Here is a 22,910-nt window from a genome sequence, read left to right on the forward strand (position 1 = left end):
TAACCTATTTACCCTAACACTGTGTTTCTAATGTGAATCTGATTTCAAGCTCCAAATTTTCAGATGTGAGTATATAACTTAGAGAGTAACTACCGAAACAGGGAAAGTAAAAGGGAAAGGAGAATAGATAGGTGTTATGGAAGGGGTGGGGGAAGGGAAGGTGGAGGGGAATGTTAATACATAGAGGGAAGAAGGAGGGGCAAATAATACTAAGGAGGTTTGATAAAGCCCCAAGGAATCACATTAGCATAAAATAATGAATAAAACAAGTACACACACTCAAAATCAAGCATCCTACATGAAGTTATTTCACTTGGACTGTCAGTGCTCCCCTAAATAGCCAAAGAGTATCTTAACAGAAACTCCAGAACCAGTAATGAGAAACCTCCATTCGAGCTGCTGTTCAGAAAAGCCCAACTGATGCCCCCAAACCATATAGATCACTGCTGTTGTTCTTGGTTGCCTCATAGAGGTTGGAAGTAGGTCCACATTGCTAAAGACACTTCATACTTCAGACACAGGACTCTGAGGATTACGAACTGATTCTAACTGCAAGCCCCCTTCTCCACACTAGCATCTGTAGTACTAGAAAGCACTATGTAGGCTGCCAAGGGAGGAAAGCATCAATTGTGCTATCCAGCTGTGACGTCAACAAACCATAACTACAATCAACATAGAAAGATATCCCTAAAAGTGCAACCATGGCACTCATGTTTTGATGGTTGTCTATTTGGATTACAATATCAATAGAAGTGCAAATTGGAAGAGGAAAAATAATCTCTCAGGCTCGCACTCACAAACTATAGATTGATGGCTGCTGAGAGAGGGTATTTCAGCAATGTGCCAGCTAATTATGCTTCTAGTACAAAGTAGTAAGTAGTCAGCCCTGAAATCATGTACACACAGCCACAGTAACAGACTCGGCTGATTGTATTTATATATGGCTATATTTATGTTTATGCAACAACAATAACAAAAAGAGGCTAACGATGGGGGTGGGACTGTAGGGGTAGCTAGGTGTTAAAGAAAAGGTCCATGGGAGAGTTTGGAGGGAGGAAAGGAGAAAGTGAAATAATTACATTTTAATTAAATGTGTTTTAATGAAGCAAAGAGTGCTGATGGCACCCTGCATTTGAGACTCCCCTCACTATGAGAAGTAAAGCTACAGATGTCAAACACCCAAGGTGCTTCAATTCCGAGCTGATCAGAGTTCAGTGTTTGGGAGCTATTTAGGTCACTAGGAAATGACTTCTGTGTCTCAGTTAATTTAAAACCTAAATTCTCTTGAAGCCATTGCAGAGCAACCAGTGTGACATAGGCCTGCAGCTAATTATGTCAACCACAGTGGGTGGCAGGCAGGCTGGAGAGGTAGATTGAAGAGCACAGGTGAGGCCCTGTTACAGCTAGCTAGATTTTGTTCCCTTCTGCAGAACCTTGCAACTCAAATTGTGGACTATGAACCCTTGATATCAGCACCATCTTGAAGGTGTTCACACACTTGGCTTCTGGGATCCTATGCAGCCCCACAGAGCTAGGTCTGAGTCTCTATCTTCTCCATGTTTCCAAGTGACCCCTGACATGAGCTGCCAGGAGCTAACAGACACGTTTCCATTTCCTGCTCTGGGGATTATACAGCAGCAGTAAGCAAGCCATGGATGCTTTTGATTTTCTTTCCCAGGAATTGTAGATCAATATAATATAAGACATGGGGGTAGGCTCCTTTTGGAATCAATGCAGTAATGTGGGGGCTGGGTGAGCACGCTCCCCTTCTGAACTATCCACAATTGTTAGCACTTGTGAGTGGGGGATGAACCCTGATACAGATGTTCTTAATTCTGTGATTGAAACAAATAGATACAGCAAATGATTTCAGTTTGATGCACTGTTTCTGAAAAGCCTATAGTGACATATTTATTCAACTATAAAGTTTTGCTAGCTCTCTTTTTCCCCTTACATGAGAGAATTTCACTGCAGTGATAGTATCCATGATCCTCTCTCCAAAGAAATTTTCCATCTCAGAGGCTCATTACATAAATTCTTGTCTCATTTATCACACTTATATTAATGAGTCTTGTACATATTGAAATTAGAGTAGCAACCTATAAACAAGTTAACCTTCATGTGTATGTATGTAGACATTATTTATGTGTGTTGGTTTACATGTGTGCACACACACATGTGGACATACAGACTGTCTCAGGTGTGGATCCTTAGGCACTGTCTACAGTTTTTTTAGTATATCTCACTGGCCTTGGGCTCATCAAGAAAGCTAGGCTGGCTATCCAGAAACCCCCAGGGCTCTCCCCGTTTCCATCTTCAGCAGTGGGATTCCAAGCACTACACATCGCACTAGACATGTTTTAAAAAGTGGGTTCTGGACATTGAACTGGGATCCTTGTGCTTGCAATGCTGGCACTTTACTGACTGAGCTATATCTAAGCTGGTTGACATATATATATATATATATATGTATGTATATATGTGTGTGTGTGTGTGTGTTTGAAGCAAAGAATCCATTGTACAATGTAGTCAATCTACTTGTCAATCTGTTTCAAAGCATGTGCTTTTGAAGAACAAAAAACAACAAACAAACAAACAAAAAACCCCAGAAAACGGAGGCTTCTGTTACATGGCAAACACTAAATAACATCTTGACAGTTTCCCTTTGATCTGGTCAGTGATTCCTTCCTCCAAACCAGCTATTCTTTGCCAAAATTTCTTCTCCTGTTTCTATGCTTCCATTCTGCTTCCCATTTAGAGAACCCCAATAAAAGACAAAGTATATGCCTATGTCTTTTCCCAGGTTTGTAGATGCTTGTTCATGTACATACTTATGAACACATTGGATTTGGAATCTCTAAGATGATTGGAGCACACAGGCCCAGAACTGCACAGACTCAGGAGCTCTATGTGTAGTGATGTAGGAGAAAAAGGAATTATGATTGTTGTGGTAGGTTTTACTTACAGGAGTGGTCCAGTAAAATCATGTTAATTACTAATATAGATCACTATTTAGTGTTTCTGGCAAGAAGGCCAGAAAATAACAGCCCCTATAAGAGTTGAACTGGAGTATATCCAATGAACAGGAGAACCAATTAAAATATGCTTCCCCCACCCTCAGATCTGCTCTCTGCCTAGAGTCCCCTGAAAGTCACCAGTGTAATTAGACAACCAGAGAGAAGAACCTGACAAGGGCAGAGATCTTTTTCTTAAGAAGTCATAATATTAAGTCTTAGATGAACAAGTCAGATTGAGGTAAAGTCCCATTGATAATATTAAGACTTTGAGATTTAATAAGTTAGCATCTTGATTCGTCGAGTCCATTTTCTGTGTGATGAGAACTCGATGGGGGATCTTTGTAAAGTCCCTGACCATAGTGTGTAATCAATAATATCAGCTGTCATTATTATCACAAGTTTGGATCTCAAGTGAATTGAAGTCCTAAGTTAATACAGCTTTCTAATGCTAGATGATTAGATATTTACCATGAATGTTGTCTTTAGTTAATCTTGGTAATATTTAGATGAAGCAGTGAGTCTTACTGTATATTTCTATTGTGCATTTTGATTGTGCTAATAGCAAATGGTTAACCTTTCTAATATTAAAAAGAAAGTAGCTGACATTTTCAGAAGCTGAAATATGTCAAATATATATTTAACAATCTATACAAAGTTTTCTCATATATGGAAAATAAATTGTTTATAATGTCAACTTGAATAGCTCTGAGGGTCGCTTTATCAAAAAATTGATTGCAAAACTAATTTTTCTACTCAGAACTCTATTTCTCCACTGAATTATGTGTTAGCTTGCAAAAGATTGGATAATTTGGAGGGAGAGGGGGGGTGAGAGGTCTGGGGAAAGAGAGATGGAGAGAATGAGAGAAAAGGAGGGAGAGAGGGAGAGGGAGAGCGAGGGGGAACAAAAAAGGAGGCTGGATAGAGGAATAAATTAATTCAGAAAAATTTCCCATCCTCCAACCACCCCCCTCTACTCATCAAAAAAGCTTACAGGCACTAAAATGTATTAACATTTCTAAGAAGATAATTTGGAATATTCATTTTCATTATGTAGCCTACTGAATATGACAAAATCAAATTTATCTAAGGAGATATCCACGGCTGCTAATTTCCTTGACAATGCGGACACGAAGCAAGGGAACCCATGAATCATTCATGAAGTTCAATTTACTTCTCTTAGTTTTTAGTGTTTAATAACCATGAATAGAAAGCATGCAGGGCATGGTAGATCTTATTTTTAAATTATTTTCAGATGGAAATGAATGATTTGGCAGGGAGAGATCAAGTAAGAATGGTGCTAGGGTTTCTGCTGTTACGCACCACTCATTGCATATTTTTCTTGTATTTATATATTCGTGCATTCATAACCCTTTTCCTATGTTCAGCTTAGCTTAATACATCAGAACCACTCCAACACTAACATTATTTAGGCAGGTGCATAAAGTAATTTACTGGTGAATGAATGAAGTCCAGGAGTTCTAGTTCGGGGGTTGAAAGAGACCCTGAAGGTTATAAAATAAAACTGGTCTCCTACTGAGGATATCTACTGCATTGTTAACGGTAGGCAGCCATTTCCAATTTAATTGACATGTCTCCCTGGGAAAAGAAGTTTTCATCTTAGGCAGGCACTTACTTCATGAATAGCCACTGCTACTTATTTGAAATGACTTCTCTTAAATTCTAAATCTCCCTTACTGAAATCCCCGAGCGCTACTTGAGCCATGTGGGCTCAGAACTCATGACGCGTTAGTCAGATACAATTGAATGCACCTATACTGCCATGCTAGGTTGGTTTTGACTGGAACTAACTGGATCATGTGGTGCTTAAGTTATATGACCTTTTGCTGTTCCTGTGAGATTCTTTACTTAAGTCAGTAGAATGAGGCGAACAGGTTGCCTTTCCAATATTGGACCTTTCCCAATTACCTAAATATTTGAATAGAAGAGAAAAAAAACCTGACTCTTCTCTCAGTGAATTTCTCCTGCTTTCCCTCAAACTGGACATCAGCTTCGTTCATTCCCACCTTTGGACTGACTGGTCACTGGTTCTACCTGGGTCAGTTGGCTTTGGAGCTGAGTGGCTGTTTGTTCTTTGGTGTTTGTATCAGGATGGGAACTACCATTAGCTCTTGAGGTACTGACTCCTCCCGCATATCTTGGGATTTGCCAGCCTCTAAAATTGCATGGTCCGAGTCTGTATAATTAATCTATATCTCTGTATCTGTCTTGGCTCCTTTCCTTCTTCTCTATTGACTTTATTTTCCTGCAGAATCCCATTTATCACACTTTGAAGACTTTTGTCTCCTGTATCACACTGCTTAAAATATCCAGAAATGGTGGTTATAGCTCTCTAAATTTTTTTCTTAGGGCCCTGTTTACTCAGTCTGAATTAAATTATCTTAATAAGGTTTTTAATTTAGGGCCCATTCTTGATTCGTTTATAGAATTACTTGGGTCTGATGTCTGGACATAGTGACTATTTTGAGTTTATTTACAAGTGTTGTTATATTACATTACATAAATAAAACGTAGCATTTCAATTCTGTAAAAATATCAATTTCTTACAGTAGGTTAAGTTGCTGGGTATAGATTCTTTTTTATCTGTCATGTTTGTGGGTGAGAAAACAATTTTATTTTATAAAATTTGTTTTATAATCAAACATTGCTTGGAGTTCTGTGTACACATTGCTACAAACGAGCATTGAAGTAGAATAGTACCACTGTGTGACTAACAGACTGAGTGGTCCATTAACTTAGTACATGAGGACTATGCTTTTATTATACAAACCCTAAGAAAATAACCAGGTGTCACTGAATTTTACTATTGCCTGATGACTTCATGCTAGTTTATACAGGTAATGTGTAGGCAGTTTATGGATCATGATAAGGCAAAATCATAATGTTAATCATTGAAGGAATTAGAATACTAGCTTTTCTTCTATTTTGCTCTTGGGTGACACATTCATAATAATTTTGAGGTAATTTTTTTCTTTTATTGGATATTCTCCTCCAGAAACCCACTACCCCCTCCCCCTGTTTCTATGAGGGTGCTCCCTTACCCACCAACCTACTGCCTCCCACCTCACCACCCTGACATCACCCTACACTGGGGCATCGAACCTTGACAGGACCAAGGGCCTCTCCTCCCACTGATGCTGACAAGGTCATCCTTTGCTACATATGCTGTTAAAGCCATAGGTCCATCCCTGTGTTCTCTTGGGATGGTGGTTTAGTCCCTGGGAACTTTGGGGAATTTGGTTGGTTGATATTGTTGTTCTTCTTATGGGATTGCAACCCCCTTCAGCTCCTTCAGTCGTCCTTTCTCTAACTCTTCCTTTGGGGACCCCATTCTCTGTTCAATGGTTGGCTGTGAGCATCCACCTTTGTATTTGTCAGGCTCTGGCAGAGCCTCTCATGAGACAGCTATATCAGGCTCCTGCCAGCATGCACTTCTTGGCATCAACAATATTGTCTGGTTTTGGTGTCTGTGTATGGGATGGATCCCCCAGTTGAGGCAGTCTCTGAATAGCCTTTTCTTCAGTCTCTGCTCCACACTTTGTCTCCATATATCCCCCTGTGAGGATTTTTGTTCCCTCTTCTAAGAAGGTCTGAAGCATCCACACTTTGGTCTTTCTTCTTCTTGAGCTTCATGTGGTCTGTGAATCATATCTTGGGTAGTCCGAGCTTTTGGTCTAAAATCTGCTTATCACCAAGTTCATACCATGTATGTTCCCTTTGATTGGGTTACCTCACTCAGAATAATATTTTCTAGTTCCATCCATTTGCCTAAGAATTTCATGAAGCCATTGTTTTTAATAGCTGAGTAGTATTCCATTGTGTAAAAGTATCACATTTGCCACACCGGCGGATCCCGGACCGCAGCAGCTCCCTGCTCCCAAACCCCGTGGGAGAGAGACCTCACCGCCTGATCAGGTGGGCACTCCTGAGGCTGCAGAGCGGAGGAGACCACCAACACTGCCCACCCCTGCCCACATCCCTGGCCCAAGAGGCAACTGTATAAGGCCTCTGGGTTCCCATAGGGGAGGGCCCGGGAGCGGCAGGACCCCTGCGCCTGAGACACTGCCGGAACCTGAAGGAAACAGACCGGATAAACAGTTCTCTGCACCCAAATCCCGTGGGAGGGAGAGCTGAACCTTCAGACAGGCGGACACGCCTGGGAAACCAGAAGAGACTGCACTCTGTGCACATCCAGGCGCCAGAGGGAAACACCAAACGTCATCTGAAACCCTGGTGCACGGAGGCTCCCGGAAGGAGCGGCACAGATTTTCCCGGTTGCTGCCACAGCGGAGAGGACTTAGGCAGTACCCCACGAGCAAACTTGAGCCTTGGAACCACAGGTAGGACCAACTTTTCCCCTGCAAGAAACCTGCCTGGTGAACTCAAGACACAGGCCCACAGGAACAGCTGAAGACCTGTAGAGAGGAAAAACTACACGCCCGAAAGCAGAACACTCTGTCCCCATAACTGGCTGAAAGAAAACAGGAAAACAGGTCTACAGCACTCCTGACACACAGGTTATAGGACAGTCTAGCCACTGTCAGAAATAGCAGAACAAAGTAACACTAGAGATAATCTGATGGCGAGAGGCAAGCGCAGGAACCCAAGCAACAGAAACCAAGACTACATGGCATCATCGGAGCCCAATTCTCCCACCAAAGCAAACACGGAATATCCAAACACACCAGAAAAGCAAGACCTAGTTTCAAAATCATATTTGATCATGATGCTGGAGGACTTCAAGAAAGACATAAAGAACTCCCTTAGAGAACAAGTAGAAGCCTACAGAGAGGAATCGCAAAAATCCCTGAAAGAATTCCAGGAAAACACAATCAAACAGTTGAAGGAATTAAAAATGGAAATAGAAGCAATCAAGAAAGAACACATAGAAACAACCCTGGACATAGAAAATCAAAAGAAAAGACAAGGAGCTGTAGATACAAGCTTCACCAACAGAATTCAAGAGATGGAAGAGAGAATCTCGGGAGCAGAAGATTCCATAGAAATCATTGACTCAACTGTCAAAGATAATGTAAAGCGGAAAAAGCTACTGGTCCAAAACATACAGGAAATCCAGGACTCAATGAGAAGATCAAACCTAAGGATAATAGGTATAGAAGAGAGTGAAGACTCCCAGCTCAAAGGACCAGTAAATATCTTCAACAAAATCATAGAAGAAAACTTCCCTAACCTAAAAAAAGAGATACCCATAGGCATACAAGAAGCCTACAGAACTCCAAATAGATTGGACCAGAAAAGAAACACCTCCCGTCACATAATGGTCAAAACACCAAACGCACAAAATAAAGAAAGAATATTAAAAGCAGTAAGGGAAAAAGGTCAAGTAACATATAAAGGCAGACCTATCAGAATCACACCAGACTTTTCGCCAGAAACTATGAAGGCCAGAAGATCCTGGACAGATGTCATACAGACCCTAAGAGAACACAAATGCCAGCCCAGGTTACTGTATCCTGCAAAACTCTCAATTAACATAGATGGAGAAACCAAGATATTCCATGACAAAACCAAATTTACACAATATCTTTCTACAAGTCCAGCACTACAAAGGATAATAAAGGGTACAGCCCAACATAAGGAGGCAAGCTATACCCTAGAAGCAAGAAACTAATCATCTTGGCAACAAAACAAAGAGAATGAAAGCACACAAATATAACCTCACTTCCAAATATGAATATAACGGGAAGCAATAATCACTATTCCTTAATATCTCTCAATATCAATGGCCTCAACTCCCCAATAAAAAGACATAGATTAACAAACTGGATACGCAACGAGGACCCTGCATTCTGCTGCCTACAGGAAACACACCTCAGAGACAAAGACAGACATTACCTCAGAGTGAAAGGCTGGAAAACAATTTTCCAAGCAAATGGTCAGAAGAAGCAAGCTGGAGTAGCCATTCTAATATCAAATAAAATCAATTTTCAACTAAAAGTCATCAAAAAAGATAAGGAAGGACACTTCATATTCATCAAAGGAAAAAATCCACCAAGATGAACTCTCAATCCTAAATATCTATGCCCCAAATACAAGGGCACCTACATACGTAAAAGAAACCTTACTAAAGCTCAAAACACACATTGCACCTCACACAATAATAGTGGGAGATTTCAACACCCCACTCTCATCAATGGACAGATCATGGAAACAGAAATTAAACAGAGATGTAGACAGACTAAGAGAAGTCATGAGCCAAATGGACTTAACGGATATTTATAGAACATTCTATCCTAAAGCAAAAGGATATACCTTCTTCTCAGCTCCTCATGGTACTTTCTCCAAAATTGACCATATAATTGGTCAAAAAACGGGCCTCAACAGGTACAGAAAGATAGAAATAATCCCATGCGTGCTATCGGACCACCACGGCCTAAAACTGGTCTTCAATAACAATAAGGGAAGAATGCCCACATATACGTGGAAATTGAACAATGCTCTACTCAATGATAACCTGGTCAAGGAAGAAATAAAGAAAGAAATTAAAAACTTTTTAGAATTTAATGAAAATGAAGATACAACATACTCAAACTTATGGGACACAATGAAAGCTGTGCTAAGAGGAAAAATCATAGCGCTGAGTGCCTGCAGAAAGAAACAGGAAAGAGCATATGTCAGCAGCTTGACAGCACACCTAAAAGCTCTAGAACAAAAAGAAGCAAATACACCCAGGAGGAGTAGAAGGCAGGAAATAATCAAACTCAGAGCTGAAATCAACCAAGTAGAAACAAAAAGGACCATAGAAAGAATCAACAGAACCAAAAGTTGGTTCTTTGAGAAAATCAACAAGATAGATAAACCCTTAGCCAGACTAACGAGAGGACACAGAGAGTGCGTCCAAATTAACAAAATCAGAAATGAAAAGGGAGACATAACTACAGATTCAGAGGAAATTCAAAAAATCATCAGATCTTACTATAAAAACCTATATTCAACAAAACTTGAAAATCTTCAGGAAATGGACAATTTCCTAGACAGATACCAGGTATCGAAGTTAAATCAGGAACAGATAAACCAGTTAAACAACCCCATAACTCCTAAGGAAATAGAAGCAGTCATTAAAGGTCTCCCAACCAAAAAGAGCCCAGGTCCAGACGGGTTTAGTGCAGAATTCTATCAAACCTTCATAGAAGACCTTATACCAATATTATCCAAACTATTCCACAAAATTGAAACAGATGGAGCCCTACCGAATTCCTTCTATGAAGCCACAATTACTCTTATACCTAAACCACACAAAGACACAACAAAGAAAGAGAACTTCAGACCAATTTCCCTTATGAATATCGACGCAAAAATACTCAATAAAATTCTGGCAAACCGAATTCAAGAGCACATCAAAACAATCATCCACCATGATCAAGTAGGCTTCATCCCAGGCATGCAGGGATGGTTTAATATAAGGAAAACCATCAACGTGATCCATCATATAAACAAACTGAAAGAACAGAACCACATGATCATTTCATTAGATGCTGAGAAAGCATTTGACAAAATTCAACACCCCTTCATGATAAAAGTCCTGGAAAGAATAGGTATTCAAGGCCCATACCTAAACATAGTAAAAGCCATATACAGCAAACCAGTTGCTAACATTAAACTAAATGGAGAGAAACTTGAAGCAATCCCACTAAAATCAGGGACTAGACAAGGCTGCCCACTCTCTCCCTACTTATTCAATATAGTTCTTGAAGTTCTAGCCAGAGCAATCAGACAACAAAAGGAGATCAAGGGGATACAGATCGGAAAAGAAGAGGTCAAAATATCACTATTTGCAGACGACATGATAGTATATTTAAGTGATCCCAAAAGTTCCACCAGAGAACTACTAAAGCTGATAAACAACTTCAGCAAAGTGGCTGGGTATAAAATTAACTCAAATAAATCAGTTGCCTTCCTCTATACAAAAGAGAAACAAGCCGAGAAAGAAATTAGGGAAACGACACCCTTCATAATAGACCCAAATAATATAAAGTACCTCGGTGTGACTTTAACCAAGCAAGTAAAAGATCTGTACAATAAGAACTTCAAGACACTGAGGAAAGAAATTGAAGAAGACCTCAGAAGATGGAAAGATCTCCCATGCTCATGGATTGGCAGGATTAATATAGTAAAAATGGCCATTTTACCAAAAGCAATCTACAGATTCAATGCAATCCCCATCAAAATACCAATCCAATTCTTCAAAGAGTTAGACAGAACAATTTGCAAATTCATCTGGAATAACAAAAAACCCAGGATAGCTAAAATTATCCTCAACAATAAAAGACTTCAGGGGGAATCACTATCCCTGAACTCAAGCAGTATTACAGAGCAATAGTGATAAAAACTGCATGGTATTGGTACAGAGACAGACAGATAGACCAATGGAATAGAATTGAAGACCCAGAAATGAACCCACACACCTATGGTCACTTGATTTTTGACAAAGGAGCCAAAACCATCCAATGGAAAAAAGATAGCATTTTCAGCAAATGGTGCTGGTTCAACTGGAGGGCAACATGTAGAAGAATGCAGATCGATCCATGCTTATCACCCTGTACAAAGCTTAAGTCCAAGTGGATCAAGGACCTCCACATCAAACCAGACACACTCAAACTAATAGAAGAAAAACTAGGGAAGCATCTGGAACACATGGGCACTGGAAAAAATTTCCTGAACAAAACACCAATGGCTTATGCTCTAAGATCAAGAATCGACAAATGGGATCTCATAAAACTGCAAAGCTTCTGTAAGGCAAAGGACACTGTGGTTAGGACAAAACGACAACCAACAGATTGGGAAAAGATCTTTACCAATCCTATAACAGATAGAGGCCTTATATCCAAAATATACAAAGAACTCAAGAAGTTAGACCGCAGGGAAACAAATAACCCTATTAAAAATGGGGTTCAGAGCTGAACAAAGAATTCACAGCTGAGGAATGCCGAATGGCTGAGAAACACCTAAAGAAATGTTCAACATCTTTAGTCATAAGGGAAATGCAAATCAAAACAACCCTGAGATTTCACCTCACACCAGTGAGAATGGCTAAGATCAAAAACTCAGGTGACAGCAGATGCTGGCGAGGATGTGGAGAAAGAGGAACACTCCTCCATTGTTGGTGGGATTGCAGACTGGTAAAACCATTCTGGAAATCAGTCTGGAGGTTCCTCAGAAAATTGGACATTGAACTGCCTGAGGATCCAGCCATACCTCTCTTGGGCATATACCCAAAAGATGCCTCAACATATAAAAGAGACACGTGCTCCACTATGTTCATCGCAGCCTTATTTATAATAGCCAGAAACTGGAAAGAACCCAGATGCCCTTCAACAGAGGAATGGATACAGAAAATGTGGTACATCTACACAATGGAATATTACTCAGCTATCAAAAACAACGACTTTATGAAATTCGTAGGCAAATGGTTGGAACTGGAAAATATCATCCTGAGTGAGCTAACCCACTCACAGAAAGACATACATGGTATGCACTCATTGATAAGTGGCTATTAGCCCAAATGCTTGAATTACCCTAGATCCCTAGAACAAAGGAAACTCAAGACGGATGATCAAAATGTGAATGCTTCACTCCTTCTTTAAATGAGGAAAAAGAATACCCTTGGCAGGGAAGGGAGAGGCAAAGATTAAAACAGAGACTGAAGGAACACCCATTCAGAGCCTGCCCCACAGGTGGCCCATACATATACAGCCACCCAATTAGACAAGATGGATGAAGCAAAGAAGTGCAGACCGACAGGAGCCGGATGTAGATCGCTCCTGAGAGACACAGCCAGAATACAGCAAATACAGAGGCGAATGCCAGCAGCAAACCACTGAACTGAGAATAGGTCCCCCGTTGAAGGAATCAGAGAAAGAACTGGAAGAGCTTGAAGGTGCTCGAGACCCCAAAAGTACAACAATGTCAAGCAACCAGAGCTTCCAGGGACTAAGCCACTACCTAAAGACTATACATGGACTGACCCTGGACTCTGACCCCATAGGTAGCAATGAATATCCTAGTAAGAGCACCAGTGGAAGGGGAAGCCCTGGGTCCTGCTAAGACTGAACCCCCAGTGAACTAGACTATGCGGGGAGGGTGGCAATGGGGGGAGGTTTGGGAGGGGAACACCCACAAGGAAGGGGAGGGGGGAGGGTGATGTCTGTCCGGAAACCGGGAAAGGGAATAACACTTGAAATGTATATAAGAAATACTCAAGATAATAAAAAAAAAAAGTATCACATTTTCCGTATCCATTCATGTGTTGAAGGACATCTGGGTTCTTTCCAGATTCTGGCTGTTATAAATAAGGCTGCTATGAACATAGTGGAGCACGTGTCTTTGTTATATGTTGGAGCTTCTTTTGGGTATATGCCCAGGAGAGCTATAGCTGGTTCCTTAGGTAGTACTATGTCCAATTTTCTGAGGAACTGTCAGACTGATTTCCAGAGTGGTTCTACCAGCTTGAAATCCCACCAACAATGGAGAAGTGTTTATCTTTCTCCACATCCTCACAAACTTCTGCTGTTACCTGAGTTTTTGATCTTAGCCATTCTGACTTGTTTGAGGTGGGATCTCAGGGTTGTTTTGCTTTGCATTTCCCTGATGACTAAGGATGTTGAACATTTCTTTAGATGCTTTGAGGCCATTCCATATGCCTCAGTTGAGAATTCTTTGTTTATCTCTGTAGCCCATTTTTAAAAAAAGGGTTATTTGATTTCATGGAGTCTAACCTCTTCAATTTTTTGTATATATTGCATTTTGAGGTAATCTTAAGGCACACATATGAAATTGTATGAAGGAAGGAGTGCTGGATTGCAGGTTCAATATGAGGAGTTGAAACTGCTCTTATATTTGAAAATTAAAGCAACTCATCAAAATTTATTGGCGATACTTATAAAATACATTATCCTTACAGACCTCTTACCAGAAATTAATCTTGGTTTTAACAAATGGGTAGTGAACCATGTAATGAACTCTTTACTTTTACTTTATAATCAGCTGGGCAAAGAATCAATAAAATTTGGAATGAAAAAGTACCACCAAGTACTACATTCATCTTAGTCCCTAGGGGATGTGTAGATGCTAAAACTATGCACTGTATAAACAGCAGAGATTAATACCCCAAAGCTTTAATAGTTCTGCACTCTAGGAGGTCCAAAATGAAGGCAATGATAGGTTCTGGTGTCTGGTGAGGGTTCATTTTCTCTTTCATACGATACTTCTGGTTATGTCCTAATATACTGAGTAGAAGGGACAAGGGAACTCTCTGGGAAATACCTTCTTTAAAGTGAGCTCCACTCATCATCCTAATGTTATCATCACATCACTCTGATGAATAGGTTCCAATGTGAATTTAGGAAGGCACAAACATTAAGAACATAGGAAAGCAGCAGCAGCAGCACCAGGAGTGACAGCAGCAACAACAACAGCAGCAAAATAAAGCAGAGTATTTTGAAAGAAACTGGGGCTTCTTTGAATTGAAATCCAGGAGGGAGATTGTTTGAGATTTAGAAAGGAAACCAAACTTACAAGGCTTGGGAAGTAAACTAAACTCACAAGTCTCAGGGAAGTTTAAAACTTACAAGATTCAAAAGGACCATACCCAAGTTTATCTAAGTGATACTAAATGCTGAGATGTGGTACTGAGCAGTTGTGCTGACTGCAAAGGGTCATGCAGAGGTCTCCAGGGATGCTAGCTCTGTGAATCATCATCCCCCATGCTGGGCAGACCTTTCAGAGATGCATTTGTGTCACCTAAAATCCTCACACATGAGTAACTTCAGTAGACTCACTGAATCCTTAAACTGGACTTGGATGGATTGGTTTCTTTGGTCTGTCATTGGTACCCCCATCTGAGGTGAATAAACGCATGTTCACATTGTTCTAGAAAAAGTCACACAAAACCCATCCCCAGGGTTATAATAGCACTAAGCAATTGCTAGTGAGAAAGGACTCTTTAGCCAGCAGAGTCAGTCCAAGGCATAGGAGCTCCAGGGCTTCAGCTCTCATGAACTCACCCATTCTGGGGTAAGCTTTTTGTTGATTTTCTCCCTTTAACTCCACTAAGAAACCCAAAAGACTTAGTTCAACAATCTGGACATTTGTTTTTGGTCTGCCAAGGGTGCCCTATGTTAGAAGAACAGTCATTTGTTCATGCCTCCCTACCCTGAAACATAGGTGTTGCTAAGAGTGTTGGAGAATGAGAAGGGTTAAATATGGGTGAGAACACAGATTTCAGATTGGAAATTGGTTTCTACTTATTTGAATGTAGTAAGACACCTGATGCTCAAAGTGAGAGGGAAAGAATAAAAAATTAAAATTAAAAGCCATCCTAATAATTCTCCATGATTCTTATCCTAAGACCTATCTAACTCCACAAGGCCCATGGCTATCCACTCTTCATTTGGTAACCTTATTGATTTCAAGTTCAAATCCTCCTTATACAAAATTCTTCTATTGATTTATCCATACGCTATGGCTTCATTTTATGGAATTCGAGGCTATAACGCTATTACTCTGGTCCAAGTTCAAGTACATGTTCAGTTTAACAAGACTTTATGGCCTTTGCAATTTTAATTGATTAGATGGCAATAAAATAAGCAAAACAGTCTCTTCTTCAGTCAAGAAAGATGCCCAAAGGAAAGAAGGCCAAGGGGAAGAAGATGGCTCCAGCCCCTGCTGTCATGAAGAAACAGGTGGTACAAAAAGGTGGCCAATCCTCTAAGAAAAGGCCCAAGGACTTTGGCATTGGGCAGGACATCCAGTCCAAAGGAGATCTAACATGCTTCGTCAAATGGCCCAGCTACATCAGGCAGTAGCAGCAAAGCGCTATCCTCCATAAGCGACTCACAGTACCTCCTGCCCTTAACTAGTTCCCCGAGACCCTGGACAGGCAAACAGTGACTCAGCTGCTTAAGCTTGCCCACAAGTACAGGCCAGAGACAAAGCAGGAGAAGAAGCAAAGGCTGCTGGCCCGTGCTGAGAAGAAAGCTGCTGGCAAAGGGGACGTCCCAACTAAGACACCACCTGTCTTCCGAGCAGGGGTCAATACAGTCACCACCTTGGTGGAGAACAGAAGGCTCAGTTGGCGGTGATTGCCCATGATGTAGACTCCCATTGATCTGGTGGTTTTCCTGTCTGCCTTGTGTCAAAAAAATGGGGTGCCCTACTGCATCATCAAGGGGAAGGCCAGGCTGGGGCGCCTGGTCCACAGGAAGACATGCACCGCTGTTGCCTTCACACAGGTGAACTCGGAAGACAAGGGTGCTCTGGCTAAGCTGGTGGAAGCTATTAGGACAGATAGGATTAGATCCACCACCACTGGGGAGGCAACGTCCTGGGTCCTAAGTCTATGTCTCAAATTGCCAAGCTGGAAAAGGCAAAGGCTAAAGAACTGGTCTCTAGGGCTGGAGAAATGGCTCAGTGGTTAAGAGCACTGACTGCTCTTCCAGAGGCCCTGAGTTCAAATCCTAGAACCAGGGTTACAACCATCTGTAAAGAGTTCTGATGCACTCTTCTGGTGTGACTGAAGACAGCTATAGTGTACTTATATATAATAAATCTTAAAAAAAATAAAACAAAACAAAACAAACTCCCCACTAAACTGGGTTAAATATGCATTGGTTAAGTTTTTTTGTACATAAATATAATTATAAAATTAAGAAAAAGTAAGCAAAATGTCTTTAATTTGTCTCAAAGAACCCAACCAAGGAAAGCATTATCCCAGCCTTAATGGGATGCACATACAAACTAGTAAATTCTGCAATGTAGGCAATGTTCCCACTTGGTTAGTCACCGAAAAGTTTGATTGGCTCAATCTTATATTGAGCAATGTCTACTTTATCATTCTTATAATCTAACTGACATTAGACTCACTAAGCTAGTAGTCCAATATGTTATCAATAGGGGAGGTGCAATTTCATAAAATGCCACAGTTGTTTATGGAGAGTTAAAAACCACGAAGGAATAACCAGTATTAAGGTTAAAAACAAGCAAAGCAAGCAAAAGTCAGCAAATAAATATAGACTCCACATTTTTGGCATCTTTTCCTGCACGACATAATAGTTTTATTCTTAATATTTTACATTTCTTTACATCTGATAGTCAACAGTTAAGATAAAAATATTTTAAGCATTCTGTAGAGCTATGCAGCCCTGAGCCTTCTGGGTGATAATGTGGACGTGTCTTCAATGGAATCAAGGACTGCTCAGTTTGCTGACTCTGTAAGATATCCTAGCCTCCCTTTCAGCTACAAATATTTGGCACTTGACCTAGGAGCCAAATTCTGCTTCAGTTTCTAGGATTGGTTCTGACCTTTGGCAGAGACAATATTGGGAAATCTAGACCTGTCTTGCCTTTGCTGGGTTCCTGTCCGTGCTGAGAGCAGCTGTAACACAGTCATGGAGCCTGCTTCCCTCCTCACCTGTTTATGGCAGAGGTCTGTGATGAAGTAGAACTGGGCTTGTAAAAGTACCTGGGTTTGACTTCCCATCCCTCCACAGTCCCTGCCTTTGGTTAGCTCAGTTCTCTGCATCCTAGATACTGTAACTCTCAGATGTTGTTACAATGCTTTTATCAGAGAGGCATCCCATGGTTCTGTGCTGTTCGCTTAACACATACAATGCAATGGGCTCAGTTCTTGTTTAGGTTTTAGTTTCTATCACGTCCCTGCTTCTACAGATCCTATTTAGGCAATATTTAATTTCTCTTTGTTGCTGTAAAATTATTAAAAATAAAGTGGTGTCTTTTGCCCCCACTAGATCTGGCACCACAGTGCCCCAAGGTATCTGGTAGGTATCTTAATCTTAGTCAGCAAAGCCACTCACCCGCTTTGCTCCATCCCATATCACCCTGCCGATGGCCTCTCTCTGAGCCTGGCAACAACCTCTCCACCCATCCAGTTCCCAAGGCAGGCTGCCACCATGCCATAAATAGACATCTCCATTCCGTGGCAGCTTAGTGTCCCAGCTGCCACATACTCTCTTAAACTTAATTTGCCACAAGAAAGAACACACAACATAATAACCTCTGATCCTATTGATAAGATATAATTGCCCACCTAAACATACAAACCCCTATACACATCCATCCTTTAAGAATATTCATAACAACCTGTAAATACACATCGGCCTCCATGTTCTCTCGATGGCTTCTTCTTCCCCAGTCTCCTTCCATTCCAGTCTCCTCCTCTTCCCTCAAACTTTTCTCCCGCCCATCCTTCCTTCTCATCCAATGACAGGCCTCCTTCTATCTTGTACCTGCCTTCACTTGTATGACATCCTACATGACTTATTTATTATTTTGATCATTACACAGTATGATGAATGGGTTGAAAGGTTACATACTTTCCTGTTTGAATAAAGAAATATGCTATCTTTAGAAAAATGTCAATCTACAAAGTAGAAAAGCTCACTATGCATTGTAGAAAATATGAATTTTGAGAGAATATGCTGATAAATTTTAATACAGAATCTATTAAAGTTCTTTGCAAAATTCATTGCTCCTTAATCGAGTGATGAATGCCAAGAATCTTAGAATCTCTTCTGACAGTTTCAGAACACAACATTTTCCAAAAGAAGCCAAAGTTTAAGAAAGTCACAAAAATCAGTGGACAGATAGTCAAAGGTGACTGGAACCGTATCTGTCACCAGGCTGTCAGCTATTCTGCTATTTCTACCCCAGTATTAAAGGTACCCATTCATTTACTGAACCAAAGCTGTGTTTTACTTATAAAGTACTATCTGTCATTAATGAATTATCATGTTTTTATTTCCAATTTGGTCATTTTGGTGTGCAAACCAAGTCACCACTAACACTTTCATAAGTAATGCCTTTTAGTATTTACCAGGTTCTTTATGATCTTTAACATTAAACTATTAATTGAAGAGCATTTCTAATTTTCTTATTCATTCCACTGGTAGTAGGATGACCATGTTAAGATCTAGGACTATCTCTATAGGGACAGTTTTACTTCTATGTAATGAGACTACAAAGTTGACGTAACTGTTTAATAGGACAGTCAAGAAACAATTTATTCTTCAATAATACTGTCAGGTTAGCTGGCAGTTTTTCATTTCCCTTTTCTTCTTGGCATTTAGCTCTAGGAAGTATTTTAGACACCCAAAATATGGATCTGCTGGTTTCTCACTTTTGAGTGAGTGATAGGAGGAACTCTGGTATATTTTAGTGACTCTCAAAATCAATAAATCATCTGTCTCTACTCTCCACATGGGCTCAAATGCCCACTGGTTGAAGGCCAGAAAACAACGGCACAAGAGTATCTTGTCAGGTTAGATCTTAGTAATTAATGTGTTCATGTTATGAAGAAAACAATTAATGAAAAACATCCTTATAATGCAGACCAAAATTAGCCCACAGCCATGGAAAACATTAACGCTTTGACCTAAAGCATGAGCCTACTGAAGTGTCATTTATGGTTATGTATTTTTCGCTAGTAAAAACACACCTTTAACCCAGTGCTCTCACAGTGTTCTAAATACCATTTACAATCCTTCAGGTTAACAGATGAGTAAATGTTTTCTCTTCTCACCCACTGAAGTTTGAATACTGGAAAGTTAGGAGAGAAGGTGAAGAAGGCCTGAGTTTATAAATTTATGAATTAAAATAAGCAGACTTTCCTTAATTGGCTAAAGAGATAATGTCACTGAAATGACCCTTGAACCATCAATACTAGGGATAATGCCACTGATTGTGAATTCCTTGAAAAGGTGGCTGCTAAAAATATCCCAGTGCCAATTAACTCAGAGAAGGATTGGATTTAATTGGGTCAAGCAAACATCCCTCTTTCTCATCCCCTTTGCAAGTAACTCACAACTTTCGATCTCCAGGGTGCAGTTTTGCTCATCCAGAGGGTATCTTCGGAGATCCATCATGCAAGCTGCAGTGGTTGTGATCCTACAAGGTGAGAGAGAATGACATGATAAAAGTGGGAACTTTTCACGGACACACAGAGACCATCCAACAAGCAAGTGTAAATTAAACATTTTAGGTGGTGAAATTTTATTTCTAAGCCTTCTAGCCCCAAATCATGGTTACTAAATGGCTGAAAATTTAGAAGCTCCTAGGAGACCACCATAAATGTACAGCAGTAGAGTAGAAAACCTAGATAAAGAGATAGAAATGGATAAATTTCTAGAGAGTTGCAAATTCAAGGAGAAACAAAGTGTGAGTATTGCAAAGTGTGGAGTTTAGATTAGTGATTAAAACTTTAACAAAAAGGAATCAGGACCATATGGCTATACTTAAAGAGAATTTGGTGCTAACTCTTCTCAATCTCTTTCAAAAATCAGAAGAGCACACACTCTGTTTCTGTGTTGGTCTATAATACAACAAAGCACACACATACTTTATGAGGTATGTACCCTTCAATTCCTAGACTAATCAAAGGCATAGAACAGAAAAGAAAACTTTAGGTCAGTATTTCTCATGAATATTTAATTTAATCCCCTGCATTAGACCAAATTTAACAATTCATTAAAATGATTAGGTGGTATCAGCATAACTATTCTAATGTGCACATGTTTATAAAATAGTCAGCCAAACATTAAAAATTATTATGATGTCAATGAAAGAACGTCAAAGGCAAGATTAATTAACATACTACACCATAGTGACAAAAGAAAACCCACATGATCATCTCAGGAGATGCAGAGAAATCAAAATCTCTACTTCTAAGGTCTGGAACAGAGCAAAGATGTCCAATACTATTACTTCTATTGCACACAGATTAGCAGTCCTAGCCTCTTGTTAGAAGGGAATAAGTAACATTATATCGGTTGTAGATGGTTTTCCCATATAGACAGAGTCAAGAGTTCACCAAAAAAAAAGTATTGGAGCTGGAATATGGATCACACAAACCGACAGGATACAAAATGAGTATGAAAAAATCAATGGTGTTGTCTGTATAATACACCAACACAGAAATCTCCAAAAAGAAAATTAAGAGGAGACTTCTGTTTACTCAAGCAACAAGATACGTAGGATTTGACTTGGCATCGGAGAAGAAAGACCTGTATGCTGAAAACTATAAAACCTTCATGAAGAAAAGCTGAAAAGACAAATAATTGGGGACCATGCTCCTCAGTCAGACTTAGTGTTCTCAAAATGAATGACAAAGTATTCTCCCTATATCTGCCAAAATGCCAATTGATATCTTTTCAAAGATTTTATTGCAGTCGGATATGCATGGCATTAAACTTACCCTTTCAGCCAGTCATTTATCTTTACAAAAATAGAAGAAACATTTTTAAAATTCACATGGAACAATAAAAAATGGCTGGAAAGTTACCAAAAATTACCTTGAGCAAGAGAAGCACAAACAATGATAGGCTCTCTGTGCTTTGCTCATTTGACGCACTCGCTTTTTTCCTTTTTAAGTCGTAGCCCTCAGGTGTTATATGCTACCACTTTGCAGTTCTGATTTGTACTATGCTTAGAATTGTTGAGTATATGTCTGTTGACTCTAATGTTTTTTTTTATTGGAGCTTTTGTACATTTTATAATAGAGATAATTATATTTTTGTTGGGATTGTTATTTTGGGTATTAGCCATCTATAAAATACATAGATTGCAAGCATTTTCTCCTATTATGAGTTGATTATTATTATTATTTTTTAGTTTGTATTAATCCAAACTGTTTGATTTTGCTTTTGTTGTCTGGAATTTTTGTTTTATGGCTATTACCGAGTTCAGTGCCACACTTTCCCCTTGTGTCCTGTTGGTACTTCTATTTCTATGTTTGAATCTTTGACTGACTTTTGGTTTATTTTATATATTTGGAGCTAGTCTCTGAATTTGCTGGAACATTTTGGATGCGGTTATTTAGTATTTAAAACCAAATTTGTTGAAGAGACCATCTCTTCTCTTTGTATGTTCTTGGTGCCTTTGTTGGTCAGCTGACTGTAGCTATGTCTTTATATCTGGGAACTCTGGTCCTACTCATTTATGTGCTAGTTTTCAAGGACACTCTTAGATTTTTTGTTTATTTTAAAATTGTATTATAATCTGATGTCAGAAAATGTGATCCTTTCTTTGGCTTTGAACTCAACATCTACTGATTATGAGGCCAGCTTTGAGTTTTTCCACAGTCTTTGTTATAGTGAGGTAAGTTTCTTTTATGCCTAGGTATTGAAAGTCTTTGTTGTGAAAATGTATAGAATTTCTCCTGCATCTTTTGGGAAGATCATTAGGTTTTGTTCTTCATCCTGTTGATGAAGGTATCCTACACTTTGATTTGTATATGTCCAACAACCCCCCTATTCTTGAAATAAATCGTACTTATTTCCGATGAAAAAATTTTTAGTGTGATGTTGAATTTGATGGTATTTTATTATATCCATTATTAATGTAATTAATTCACCACAAAGACATCACAGTACAGCTGTCTAAAACTTTGTAGTTCGGGTTAACTTTCACTTTTATATTCATTAATTGTGTGAGCTCAGGTGGCCTAAATGAGCTCCATTAGACTTAGTGCTGTAGCGGTAAATATTACAGAAAAGGTAACCTTTTATCCCACGCTTGTGACATCATGTGACTCAACATGGCGCTAGGCCCCCCTCTTAGAAAATAAAACTTTCTCAGGCTGAAAAATCTTGAGTTTTTAGTGGATTCTTGACTAACACGCTGGTTTGACATTTGTGGTAAGTATTAAAAAGGTGTGAACCTTAACACATTTAAGTATTCAAGGCTTATATCCAGTCCTTTAATGCTATTAAAAAACTAATCTGAGATGATTAAACATGTGAGTTAAGGGCCAGACAGCAACTTCATGGCTCTAAGTTTATTGTTAGAGTGCTTTCAAGATAATTTATTAGGATAGTTAACAGACAACAGTCCAGATTACTTACA

At 39.6% G+C, this 22,910-nt stretch overlaps 1 protein-coding gene across 1 annotated transcript in view; it reads right to left on the reverse strand.

Annotated features, from left to right (window-relative positions):
• The window catches only part of Gabrb1 (gamma-aminobutyric acid type A receptor subunit beta1), a 477,985-nt gene that overhangs the window by 100,123 nt on the left and 354,952 nt on the right, over positions 1–22,910 (reverse strand). The window contains 1 exon segment of the mRNA NM_012956.2: positions 19,873–19,955. Within this exon segment, the coding sequence (NP_037088.1) occupies positions 19,873–19,955 (83 nt within the window).

This window comes from Rattus norvegicus, chromosome 14 (assembly GCF_021556685.1).
Source record: "Rattus norvegicus strain SHRSP/BbbUtx chromosome 14, alternate assembly SHRSP_T2T, whole genome shotgun sequence".
In the NCBI taxonomy this organism is placed as follows: Eukaryota; Metazoa; Chordata; class Mammalia; order Rodentia; family Muridae; genus Rattus; species Rattus norvegicus.